The sequence below is a fragment of the Lingula anatina genome, chromosome 8 (assembly GCF_051362555.1).
Source record: "Lingula anatina isolate TDL-2025a chromosome 8, LinAna3.0, whole genome shotgun sequence".
NCBI lineage: Eukaryota > Metazoa > Brachiopoda > Lingulata > Lingulida > Lingulidae > Lingula > Lingula anatina.
This window is the reverse complement of record NC_141774.1, coordinates 11,038,132-11,052,275: the sequence shown is the minus strand read 5'-3', so window position 1 is coordinate 11,052,275 and position 14,144 is coordinate 11,038,132. Positions and strand designations below refer to the sequence as shown.

General features: G+C 43.1%; 1 protein-coding gene across 1 annotated transcript in view; it reads right to left on the bottom strand.

Annotated features, from left to right (window-relative positions):
* Positions 1-1,244: 1,244 nt before the first annotated feature.
* Positions 1,245-14,144, bottom strand: part of LOC106164534 (uncharacterized) — a 42,185-nt gene continuing 29,285 nt past the window's right edge. Inside the window, exons 18-19 of the mRNA XM_086994173.1 lie at positions 2,151-5,049; positions 1,245-1,955 (exon numbers count right to left, since the gene is read on the bottom strand). Coding sequence (XP_086850299.1) covers positions 1,756-1,955; positions 2,151-5,049 — 3,099 coding nt within the window. The 3' untranslated portion in view covers positions 1,245-1,755. The remainder of the gene's footprint in view (positions 1,956-2,150; positions 5,050-14,144) is intronic.

The window sequence follows — 14,144 nt, the reverse complement described above, 5'->3', positions numbered from 1 at the left end:
GACGCAAATCTTAAGTACTCCGTATATCATTTCAGTGATACTTGGGCGCCTGGATTAAAGTTATATATAAAGCGAGCCTGGATTTCCAGTTACTTCTAGGCCCCTACTTGTTTTTTTTTTTTTACAACTAAACTAAAGTCAACAGGCCAAGTCATAGACCAAATTAATCTCTCGTTCAGCAAAAAAAGGTTTAAAACTGCATTTTCTTCAAAATTTTGGTCTTAAATTGATCTTCATGTATTTATCTGTCCCTCCAGTTCATAAAGGTCCGCTAATTGACTTTGTACTGCGCGTGCATTGTATACTCCGATCCCATTTAAGGATGTATATAGCTGCGTGCGCAACTGCATACTTCGTGCAATGGATGTGATCTCAACTACCACAATTCAGCAACGAAGGGTTCTTGACGGAGGTGTGCGCTCTCTACTGTAAGTGCTTTTCTAGTTATGATTATTTCATTTTAAAAGTAAATAATACATAAATTATCCAAACTTCCTCAAGTAAGCCTTTAGTAGCGATTCCGGCATTTGAAAAAAGTCGTCGACATTATAATACTGTTCAACCATTGTGACATATAGTATTTTTTTTAATTATTATTATTTTTTTTAAATTTTTTTTATTTTATTTTTATTTTTATTTTATTATTTTTTTTTTATTTTTTTTTATTTGTACATGTAGAACAAATCGTGAAAACTAAGGTTTGTATGTGTTTGTGTTCTGGGACACAGGAAAATACATGCAGTCCAATGCACTTTGATAAGAATGGCATTGAAGGGTTTGCCCAACGTCAAACGCCTATCTCTGAGCAAGTGTTCTGAAGAAACACCATATACCAGTACCGGTACGGTACGATATTGAAAATACAGTCTGATGGCTACCCGGTGTTCATTTATGAATGAGATTATTTTGTGTACGTAGAAACACAACAAGAACTGCAAAAGTGAGCTGTGTGCCGCCACCCACACGTGTCAAGTTTTGATTGCATTTTATCTTGTATGGCGTGAAATCAAATGTACAATCTGACACGACAAAGTACAGGCGAGCATAATCTTGTATTCAAGCTTTACGCAAGGTTGAAGCGTAATCATAGATTAGGTGTCTAAATCAAAACTTTGGGCGTAAATGTATAAGCAGGAATGTGAGATGCAAGAGATAGTAAACAAACTTGTCTTGCAAGCAATCATGTCATTCAAAGCGTTCAAAACCTTGATCAATATTAAATGAGGAAAACAGCTCGAATGGAACTGTTTATTAAAAGTAAAAAAAAACTAAAAACTTTTAAGCACCGTTAAATGTTGTTACTATTACGATCCGAATTTGTGTATTATTTGCGCGTTGTTCAAAAACGTTTGGTGCTGTACTTGATACATCAAGGTATAATGTACTTATCCTATAACAAATAATTCAATTAATTCTCAATGTGTTTAATGATTTTTTTTTTCGCCTCAAAGCATGGTACACATAGCGATTATTCGATAAACAAAGCAAAATTGAGCAATTGCTAAAGTAAAAGAATAATTCATAAAGACAGAGTCTCAGTCTTCTTGGCTTTGCTTCATACGACCAGCAACTAATATAAGCATAATGTGAATAACTGTAAGTATGGCACACACTCTTATACGCGTACTAGGTATAAGGGCATCAAAAACGTTCAAAAGTAAACATACATTTGCAAGTCAAATTCAACGTTGCTTCCTGACTTCTAATGAGGGCATCATGTGATAACAACATGTGTTCACGTCATCCAGGCGTGGTTTACTCGCCAGGCTGGTCATGTTGACATCGGGGTACGTAACGGACGTGGTTGCAATTCTTTATGCTCTGGTCCCACACCAGCGGACCGTGTTGGCTACGGGGGCAGGTCATGACCACTGGTGTTGACCACACGCACACAACGAACCTTCTACAGTCGAAGGGGTGGGCCATCATGGCGAAAACGGTCGGACATGAAATTACTGGAAAACAAGAATTTAATAATTAATTCATGGTTTGTTTGTGTGGATGTACATTTTTATTTGTGTATTATAATATCTGTTTTCGTTTCGGTAGTTGGCTTTTGCCTATGCATATCTATATTAGAAAGACGAAAGACCAAGACAAGAAGAAGAGAGAGAGTGGGAAATGAACAGAGAGACAGATTCCCTCCTTACCATCATTAGTAACGGTCAAGTATCCAGATTCTGAGTCATCGCCAGCTATGTAATTTTCAGCTCGACACGAGTAGGATCCCGCATCCGAATCTGTTACCGATTTCAAGCGCAAGTTCTTTGAAGTTATTCCGAGAGACTTTCCATCTTTAAACCAGGAGTAGTCCGGTTTGGGATCACCAGTTGCCTGACATGTGAACTTCACGGACTCTCCAGTCGCAACAGTGGTGTTTCTGGGTCCCGCGATGACTTGCGGTGCGGTTTTACAGAAAACATCATGGGACCTGATATTATCAAGAAGATCCATGATCTCTCTGCTATGTCGATAAGCCTCATTGACGTCGATGCCTTCCACGCTGTTCACAAGTGCCAGAATTGAATTCTCCAGAGCGGGAATATAGCCCTTGATGCTTTCGACACCCAGTAACTGTAGACTGGTATTATAGAGCTCATACAGACGTCCAAGTTCGTACAACACACAGTCTCTGAAGTTGGCACAAACATCCGGCGGATATGTGGTTGACGTGATATTTTCTGCGACACTGATCCAAATTTCCACTAACGCCATCTTCGCTGCTTGTTTGGCCTCCTCCAGAACTATGTTCTTGGCAAACGGAGACGCTCCCAGAGCCTCTTTCAGTTCCGGATCATCCGTGATGTTCAACATGGTCTCCAAAAACGCCGCCTCCATCTCCTCAGCCGTCAGATTGTAATCAGATTCACCGACCGTGACATTAACCCCAAAAGACGCTAATGATCCATTTGATAGTTGAGGGGTGTCGACATCTGGGAAGGTCTCCAACATGGCCGTCACGTTGTCTAACGATGTTTTGGAGTCAGTTGCAACACTTAAAAGGGAGTCAAACACTCGACGCAGAAATCTTTCCGCTTCGTTAAAAGTCTCACATTTTTCTGCAAATATATTAACTCTGTTTTCTTTATCACTGAGGTTGTTGAGATCCTCACTGGTGCTGTTCTTGAAGCCAGTGATGCTATCCCTTACGTCAAGAGTTTCATTCAATAGTTGTTCGCCTGCTTCGTTGCCCCCAGTTTGGCGAATCACCCGGTAGAAGGTGTGCATATTGGCGTTAACGTCAAACTCTAACTCGCGGCGTTTGCGTCCGCTGATTGCCCCTTTGAGTGCATTAAGAAGTGCGTTTATGGTAGCTTTGGTTGCTTCCAATATGCTTTGTACTATATTTTTGAAGTTGATCCTTATCCTTACGATCCTCCTACCGAGGCTGAAGGCGTTCACTTCACACGTCACGTCGAAAATAGGTAAATCGACGGTAGAAAGCTCCACTCGGAACCCACACTGCCTAACATCTAAGATGAACTGCAGCCCTGAGGCGCCCAACTCGAACACTTTGAAGGCCGCTCTCACTGCAAACTTCACTGCTTCAAGAGCAGTCTTGGCAACATCAAAGGACGCTTTAACGCCTTCCAATGCAATCTTGGCCACTTCCAAAGTACCTACAGCAATATCCAACACCATCCTTGACTTGTCTACCACGATCTGGGCTACTGAGACACCGGCCTTGGCTACATCCAGAGCGACCATAGGGGCTTTCACGGCTAAATTGACCCGTTCTAAGGCACCGTATGCTATCAACCGGATTCCTCTACAGACCACATTAGCAGCCACACAAACGGGATCCGGTATCTTGACCATGCACCTTTTCCACCTACAGCAAGGGTAAGGGATTCTGACACCCTTGACTTTTTTATTGCACCATTTACATTTTAGTCCTGGTATACAGATTTTCCTGCAATTTTGTATCCTACACAGATTATCAACATCCTTTTGCGCGACTTTCAGTTCTTGCAGAGCTCTGCGGTAAGGTCCCTTTGCGGAGTCCAGTTTCTGCTTGGCACGTTCTAGTGCTGCAACAGCGCTACTGGATGTGCCATTTGCCCTGCGAACATCTGCCTTTTTCTCCTCAAGCCAGTTCTGAGCCCTGGAGATCTTACCTTGAGCCCAAGTTAGACCTTGCTGTGCTTGGGTTACTCGTTTGTTGGCTTCGTTAGCAAGGTTGTTGGTAAAGTTCTTAAGTGCATCAATGAAGCTCTCTTCAAAAGAGTCATTTCCACCAGACAGCAGTGCTCCCTCCATAATGTATGTCAGTTGATACCACTCTTTACCAAGCTCGGCCGACATCGTCAATCGGGTGCGGAAGAGATTCCATACCTTTCCCTCAATGTAAGTTGTCAAACTGTTATTTGATATAAACACGTCGGCTTCCGCTCTTATGTCCAATAAACCGACCTCAGCGTGAAGCTGTAGAATGAAAGTGTTGCTGTCTATGCCGAATGCAGCCCCGATTCCCACCCCTTTCTTTAATTTTAAGAAAAAGCCCAGTCTCTGTTCCGTAGAAACGATAGCCAAAACACGGGCTGCTTTCTCTCCGGCTAACAATTGGTAGATCTTCTGAAACCTGCTACACTGTCCCAAATGTCCCACTGAGTAAACAAACTCAATTTTAAGCCCAAATATTTCCAGACCAAATGCCTTAATGGTCGTCTCGTAGCGCAAGCCGAATCCAGAAAAATCATCTGTGACAGACGCTATTTCCCTGATGGCCGTTTGGATCGTTGCGTTTAAATTTCCCTTTATGCGGTTCACCTCGAATTTGATCATCTCCGTAAAGTTGTGTTTGGCGATTTCAACATTGAACTCAACGGCGTCAAAGAAGTTCTGTGCTGCCATCTTTAGGACGCTCCAAGTATTATGGATGGTGTCTAATACGACAGAGAAATCAGGGAATGTGAGGCTAAGTAGATCGCCTACAATTTGTTGAATTACGGTCTTAAGATCAGCTAGGGCGTTGTGGACTAAGTTCAGCAGTGCTGCCGCGGTATTGGCGAGAAGATCCTTGAACCTCTGTAGATTTTCATTGAATACCTAGAATAAATTTCAATTACCTAAATGGTATATGAAACGTTCGCTTCTGGAAAGCTAAAAAATATATGCTTCATTGTAAAAGTATAAAAACCCATACGCCTGAAACTGACTTTGCACAGAAAGCAAATCTCCGCATATAAATTAGAGCTTCAAGTAATTCAGGTTGTAAACAGAGTGATATTAGCATTCAGTAAGATTTTCTTGCGTCGGAAGTAGCTAACTGAAAACTAAATGTATATGAGCAAAAAACTTAATTAGTTTGGAGACAGGATCATACTAGTATATCAAAATTACCAAACACAAGTCGACTCTCACACCGTTAGTTTACGGCCAACCTGGATATATGGTACCATCCCACTAATATGAGTAGACCACCTAGCGGTCAGTAAGTAAAAACATCTCCTAACATCAGTCTCAGTCTGATAAAGGCCTACAATTCAAGTTCGATCGGTTTCATTGCTTATCCGCTCGAAATGTTCCTAGTTAGATGAGTTCACATGTTTTTAGTTTCATTTATTTCACAATGAGATAACGTCTGGTTTCACCTTTGACGTTAAAGAGCACGATAAGATCCACAGCTGTTCACACCTTGGCGGTTTCAGGTTTGAGTAGATTTTACTCTTTCATTGTTGACTGCGGAGTTGCCCTGGGTACTGAATGAACATATGACCAGTCTTGAGAAGCATGGACCCAATATAGGAAGGGGGTGCATAAAAACACAAAACGTAGTATACAACTGGTAAAAGCAATAGAGGCGACGCTACTTTTGTAAAAAAACATATAAAACTTTTTTCTCTGAAAATCCCACCAAGAAAAAAGCCCATTTTGCTGAACATTGCAGTATGACAGGCGAGGCCCTATACCGGGTTAGCAATAGCTCAATGCAAGTTTGATCGATGGCGTAGCTGGAAAAAGATAGAGATCAATGACCATTTTTAATCGATCACTTATTCTAAAGTATATCGTTTATTTGTGCAAAAGGTAAATTGCTAGGACCCACGAGAGCCCGCATTCGTTCTGGTGACTGCCCGATCAGAGCGCAAGGTGGTTGTCGTGATGGACTGACGTGCCTCATCCGGGATTCGAACTCGTGATTTCTCGTTACCATGGTTGGTGACGCTTTGTATTGTCTTATGCATCCAAGCACGCTACCGACTGCGCCGCGACTGACCCGCCACCCTCCCTAGGGACGAGTTTCCTCTTAAAGTAATCAAAAGCAAATTTTAAAGATTGCTTCTAGCAAAAAAAATATTATAGTCATCGCGCTGGGTCTCGAACCCGTGGATAAGGGTAGACTCTCGCAGAAGGCGACGAAGTTACCACGGAGCCAAAGAAGCTTCGTTGATCAGTGGTGGATCAAATGGAAACTTTATACCTTGTCAGGGAGAGGGCCAGTTTGGATGCTATTTCAATCGATAATCCGGGTGCCCTATTTCAACCCGGACAGCCCCAGTCCTCGACCAGGGTTTATCATGACCGTTAAACTTCATGATGCACACGAAGCCGTGTCTGAGAACCCGACACGGAGAATTCCTACAGAGCTGACTTCTTTAACGAGGAATTTGGTGTATATACCGAGATTTAGCTTGCCTTTACCAGTGACACTGAAGCGAACATTGGGTTCAAACGCGGCTCACAGCAGGCGGGTTTTAGTTTTAGCGAGGCCCTAAGAAGCGAATGTTATAATTAAAACGTTCAAATGTGCAGAAAAACTGGTGCGTTTTCCATTCAAGCAATTGCGTCGATGCGAATTTCGAGTAAAACATATTTGGCAAATAATTCCGCCGAAAAGATATTTTTTTTCTGGTGAACGCGGTTAACAGGTGGTATGACGTGCTGTTACACCTGAAGCTACTGAATCAATTCAAGTTCGATCGGTTTCATTGCTTATCCGCTCGAAATGTTCCTAGTTAGATGAGTTCAGATGTTTTTAGTTTCATTTTATTTCGCAATGAGATAACGTCTGCTTTCACCTTTGACGTTAAAGAGCACGATAAGATCCACAGCTGTTCACACCTTGGCGGGTTCAGGTTTGAGTAGATTTTACTCTTTCATTGTTGACTGCGGATTTGCCCCGGGTACTGAATGAACATATGAACAGTCTTCAGAAGCATGGACCCAACATAGGAAGGGGGTGCATAAAAAGACAAAACGTAGTATACAACTGGTAAAAGCAATAGAGGCGACGCTACTTTTGTAAAAAAATATATAAAACTTTTTTTTTCTCTGAAAATCCCACCGAGAAAATAGCCCATTTTGCTGAACATTGCAGTATGACTGGCGAGGCCCTTTACCGGGTTAGCAATAGCTCAATGCAAGTTTGATCGATGGCGTAGCTGGAAAAAGATAGAGATCAATGACCATTCCCACGACATATTATTGACGACGCAGACTTTATGCTACTATGTTCTTTTTAAATCGATCAATTATTCTTAAGTATATCGTTTATTTGTGCAAAAGGTAAATTGCTAGGACCCACGAGAGCCCGCATTCGTTCTGGTGACTGCCCGATCAGAGCGCAAGGTGGTTGTCGTGATGGACTGACGTGCCTCATCCGGGATTCGAACTCGTGATTTCTCGTTACCATGGTTGGTGACGCTTTGTATTGTCTTTTGCATCCAAGCACGCTACCGACTGCGCCGCGACTGACCCGCCACCCTCCCTAGGGACGAGTTTCCTCTTGAAGTAATCAAAAGCAAATTTTAAGGATTGCTTCTAGCAAAAAAAATATTATAGTCATCGCGCTGGGTCTCGAACCCGTGGATAAGGGTAGACTCTCGCAGAAGGCGACGAAGTTACCACGGAGCCAAAGAAGCTTCGTTGATCAGTGGTGGATCAAATGGAAACTTTATACCTTGTCAGGGAGAGGGCCAGTTTGGATGCTATTTCAATCGATAATCCGGGTGCCCTATTTCAACCCGGACAGCCCCAGTCCTCGACCAGGGTTTATCATGACCGTTAATCTTCATGATGCACACGAAGCCGTGTCTGAGAACCCGACACGGAGAATTCCTACAGAGCTGACTTCTTTAACGAGGAATTTGGTGTATATACCGAGATTTAGCTTGCCTTTACCAGTGACACTGAAGCGAACATTGGGTTCAAACGCGGCTCACAGCAGGCGGGTTTTAGTTTTAGCGAGGCCCTAAGAAGCGAATGTTGTAATTAAAACGTTCAAATGTGCAGAAAAACTGGTGCGTTTTCCATTCAAGCAATTGCGTCGATGCGAATTTCGAGTAAAACATATTTGGCAAATAATTCCGCCGAAAAGATATTTTTTTTTTTGGTGAACGCGGTTAACAGGTGGTATGACGTGCTGTTACACCTGAAGCTACTGAATCAATTCAAGTTCGATCGGTTTCATTGCTTATCCGCTCGAAATGTTCCTAGTTAGATGAGTTCAGATGTTTTTAGTTTCATTTTATTTCGCAATGAGATAACGTCTGCTTTCACCTTTGACGTTAAAGAGCACGATAAGATCCACAGCTGTTCACACCTTGGCGGGTTCAGGTTTGAGTAGATTTTACTCTTTCATTGTTGACTGCGGAGTTGCCCCGGGTACTGAATGAACATATGAACAGTCTTCAGAAGCATGGACCCAACATAGGAAGGGGGTGCATAAAAAGACAAAACGTAGTATACAACTGGTAAAAGCAATACAGGCGACGCTACCTTTGTAAAAAAATATATAAAACTTTTTTTTTTTCTCTGAAAATCCCTTCGAGAAAATAGCCCATTTTGCTGAACATTGCAGTATGACTGGCGAGGCCCTTTACCGGGTTAGCAATAGCTCAATGCAAGTTTGATCGATGGCGTAGCTGGAAAAAGATAGAGATCAATGACCATTCCCACGACATATTATTGACGACGCAGACTTTATGCTACTATGTTCTTTTTAAATCGATCACTTATTCTTAAGTATATCGTTTATTTGTGCAAAAGGTAAATTGCTAGGACCCACGAGAGCCCGCATTCGTTCTGGTGACTGCCCGATCAGAGCGCAAGGTGGTTGTCGTGATGGACTGACGTGCCTCATCTGGGATTCGAACTCGTGATTTCTCGTTACCATGGTTGGTGACGCTTTGTATTGTCTTATGCATCCAAGCACGCTACCGACTGCGCCGCGACTGACCCGCCACCCTCCCTTGGGACGAGTTTCCTCTTAAAGTAATCAAAAGCAAATTTTAAAGATTGCTTCTAGCAAAAAAAATATTATAGTCATCGCGCTGGGTCTCGAACCCGTGGATAAGGGTAGACTCTCGCAGAAGGGGACGAAGTTACCACGGAGCCAAAGAAGCTTCGTTGATCAGTGGTGGATCAAATGGAAACTTTATACCTTGTCAGGGAGAGGGCCAGTTTGGATGCTATTTCAATCGATAATCCGGGTGCCCTATTTCAACCCGGACAGACCCAGTCCTCGACCAGGGTTTATCATGACCGTTAATCTTCATGATGCACACGAAGCCGTGTCTGAGAACCCGACACGGAGAATTCCTACAGAGCTGACTTCTTTAACGAGGAATTTGGTGTATATACCGAGATTTAGCTTGCCTTTACCAGTGACACTGAAGCGAACATTGGGTTCAAACGCGGCTCACAGCAGGCGGGTTTTAGTTTTAGCGAGGCCCTAAGAAGCGAATGTTGTAATTAAAACGTTCAAATGTGCAGAAAAACTGGTGCGTTTTCCATTCAAGCAATTGCGTCGATGCGAATTTCGAGTAAAACATATTTGGCAAATAATTCCGCCGAAAAGATATTTTTTTTTTTTGGTGAACGCGGTTAACAGGTGGTATGACGTGCTGTTACACCTGAAGCTACTGAATCAATTCAAGTTCGATCGGTTTCATTGCTTATCCGCTCGAAATGTTCCTAGTTAGATGAGTTCAGATGTTTTTAGTTTCATTTTATTTCGCAATGAGATAACGTCTGCTTTCACCTTTGACGTTAAAGAGCACGATAAGATCCACAGCTGTTCACACCTTGGCGGGTTCAGGTTTGAGTAGATTTTACTCTTTCATTGTTGACTGCGGAGTTGCCCCGGGTACTGAATGAACATATGAACAGTCTTCAGAAGCATGGACCCAACATAGGAAGGGGGTGCATAAAAAGACAAAACGTAGTATACAACTGGTAAAAGCAATAGAGGCGACGCTACCTTTGTAAAAAAATATATAAAACTTTTTTTTTTCTCTGAAAATCCCTTCGAGAAAATAGCCCATTTTGCTGAACATTGCAGTATGACTGGCGAGGCCCTTTACCGGGTTAGCAATAGCTCAATGCAAGTTTGATCGATGGCGTAGCTGGAAAAAGATAGAGATCAATGACCATTCCCACGACATATTATTGACGACGCAGACTTTATGCTACTATGTTCTTTTTAAATCGATCACTTATTCTTAAGTATATCGTTTATTTGTGCAAAAGGTAAATTGCTAGGACCCACGAGAGCCCGCATTCGTTCTGGTGACTGCCCGATCAGAGCGCAAGGTGGTTGTCGTGATGGACTGACGTGCCTCATCCGGGATTCGAACTCGTGATTTCTCGTTACCATGGTTGGTGACGCTTTGTATTGTCTTATGCATCCAAGCACGCTACCGACTGCGCCGCGACTGACCCGCCACCCTCCCTAGGGACGAGTTTCCTCTTAAAGTAATCAAAAGCAAATTTTAAAGATTGCTTCTAGCAAAAAAAATATTATAGTCATCGCGCTGGGTCTCGAACCCGTGGATAAGGGTAGACTCTCGCAGAAGGCGACGAAGTTACCACGGAGCCAAAGAAGCTTCGTTGATCAGTGGTGGATCAAATGGAAACTTTATACCTTGTCAGGGAGAGGGCCAGTTTGGATGCTATTTCAATCGATAATCCGGGTGCCCTATTTCAACCCGGACAGCCCCAGTCCTCGACCAGGGTTTATCATGACCGTTAAACTTCATGATGCACACGAAGCCGTGTCTGAGAACCCGACACGGAGAATTCCTACAGAGCTGACTTCTTTAACGAGGAATTTGGTGTATATACCGAGATTTAGCTTGCCTTTACCAGTGACACTGAAGCGAACATTGGGTTCAAACGCGGCTCACAGCAGGCGGGTTTTAGTTTTAGCGAGGCCCTAAGAAGCGAATGTTGTAATTAAAACGTTCAAATGTGCAGAAAAACTGGTGCGTTTTCCATTCAAGCAATTGCGTCGATGCGAATTTCGAGTAAAACATATTTGGCAAATAATTCCGCCGAAAAGATATTTTTTTTCTGGTGAACGCGGTTAACAGGTCGTATGACGTGCTGTTACACCTGAAGCTACTGAATCAATTCAAGTTCGATCGGTTTCATTGCTTATCCGCTCGAAATGTTCCTAGTTAGATGAGTTCAGATGTTTTTAGTTTCATTTTATTTCGCAATGAGATAACGTCTGCTTTCACCTTTGACGTTAAAGAGCACGATAAGATCCACAGCTGTTCACACCTTGGCGGGTTCAGGTTTGAGTAGATTTTACTCTTTCATTGTTGACTGCGGATTTGCCCCGGGTACTGAATGAACATATGAACAGTCTTCAGAAGCATGGACCCAACATAGGAAGGGGGTGCATAAAAAGACAAAACGTAGTATACAACTGGTAAAAGCAATAGAGGCGACGCTACTTTTGTAAAAAAATATATAAAACTTTTTTTTTCTCTGAAAATCCCACCGAGAAAATAGCCCATTTTGCTGAACATTGCAGTATGACTGGCGAGGCCCTTTACCGGGTTAGCAATAGCTCAATGCAAGTTTGATCGATGGCGTAGCTGGAAAAAGATAGAGATCAATGACCATTCCCACGACATATTATTGACGACGCAGACTTTATGCTACTATGTTCTTTTTAAATCGATCAATTATTCTTAAGTATATCGTTTATTTGTGCAAAAGGTAAATTGCTAGGACCCACGAGAGCCCGCATTCGTTCTGGTGACTGCCCGATCAGTGCGCAAGGTGGTTGTCGTGATGGACTGACGTGCCTCATCCGGGATTCGAACTCGTGATTTCTCGTTACCATGGTTGGTGACGCTTTGTATTGTCTTTTGCATCCAAGCACGCTACCGACTGCGCCGCGACTGACCCGCCACCCTCCCTAGGGACGAGTTTCCTCTTGAAGTAATCAAAAGCAAATTTTAAAGATTGCTTCTAGCAAAAAAAATATTATAGTCATCGCGCTGGGTCTCGAACCCGTGGATAAGGGTAGACTCTCGCAGAAGGCGACGAAGTTACCACGGAGCCAAAGAAGCTTCGTTGATCAGTGGTGGATCAAATGGAAACTTTATACCTTGTCAGGGAGAGGGCCAGTTTGGATGCTATTTCAATCGATAATCCGGGTGCCCTATTTCAACCCGGACAGCCCCAGTCCTCGACCAGGGTTTATCATGACCGTTAATCTTCATGATGCACACGAAGCCGTGTCTGAGAACCCGACACGGAGAATCAGTGGTGGATCAAATGGAAACTTTATACCTTGTCAGGGAGAGGGCCAGTTTGGATGCTATTTCAATCGATAATCCGGGTGCCCTATTTCAACCCGGACAGCCCCAGTCCTCGACCAGGGTTTATCATGACCGTTAATCTTCATGATGCACACGAAGCCGTGTCTGAGAACCCGACACGGAGAATTCCTACAGAGCTGACTTCTTTAACGAGGAATTTGGTGTATATACCGAGATTTAGCTTGCCTTTACCAGTGACACTGAAGCGAACATTGGGTTCAAACGCGGCTCACAGCAGGCGGGTTTTAGTTTTAGCGAGGCCCTAAGAAGCGAATGTTGTAATTAAAACGTTCAAATGTGCAGAAAAACTGGTGCGTTTTCCATTCAAGCAATTGCGTCGATGCGAATTTCGAGTAAAACATATTTGGCAAATAATTCCGCCGAAAAGATTTTTTTTTTTTTGGTGAACGCGGTTAACAGGTGGTATGACGTGCTGTTACACCTGAAGCTACTGAATCAATTCAAGTTCGATCGGTTTCATTGCTTATCCGCTCGAAATGTTCCTAGTTAGATGAGTTCAGATGTTTTTAGTTTCATTTTATTTCGCAATGAGATAACGTCTGCTTTCACCTTTGACGTTAAAGAGCACGATAAGATCCACAGCTGTTCACACCTTGGCGGGTTCAGGTTTGAGTAGATTTTACTCTTTCATTGTTGACTGCGGATTTGCCCCGGGTACTGAATGAACATATGAACAGTCTTCAGAAGCATGGACCCAACATAGGAAGGGGGTGCATAAAAAGACAAAACGTAGTATACAACTGGTAAAAGCAATAGAGGCGACGCTACTTTTGTAAAAAAATATATAAAACTTTTTTTTTCTCTGAAAATCCCACCGAGAAAATAGCCCATTTTGCTGAACATTGCAGTATGACTGGCGAGGCCCTTTACCGGGTTAGCAATAGCTCAATGCAAGTTTGATCGATGGCGTAGCTGGAAAAAGATAGAGATCAATGACCATTCCCACGACATATTATTGACGACGCAGACTTTATGCTACTATGTTCTTTTTAAATCGATCAATTATTCTTAAGTATATCGTTTATTTGTGCAAAAGGTAAATTGCTAGGACCCACGAGAGCCCGCATTCGTTCTGGTGACTGCCCGATCAGTGCGCAAGGTGGTTGTCGTGATGGACTGACGTGCCTCATCCGGGATTCGAACTCGTGATTTCTCGTTACCATGGTTGGTGACGCTTTGTATTGTCTTTTGCATCCAAGCACGCTACCGACTGCGCCGCGACTGACCCGCCACCCTCCCTAGGGACGAGTTTCCTCTTGAAGTAATCAAAAGCAAATTTTAAAGATTGCTTCTAGCAAAAAAAAATATTATAGTCATCGCGCTGGGTCTCGAACCCGTGGATAAGGGTAGACTCTCGCAGAAGGCGACGAAGTTACCACGGAGCCAAAGAAGCTTCGTTGATCAGTGGTGGATCAAATGGAAACTTTATACCTTGTCAGGGAGAGGGCCAGTTTGGATGCTATTTCAATCGATAATCCGGGTGCCCTATTTCAACCCGGACAGCCCCAGTCCTCGACCAGGGTTTATCATGACCGTTAATCTTCATGATGCACACGAAGCCGT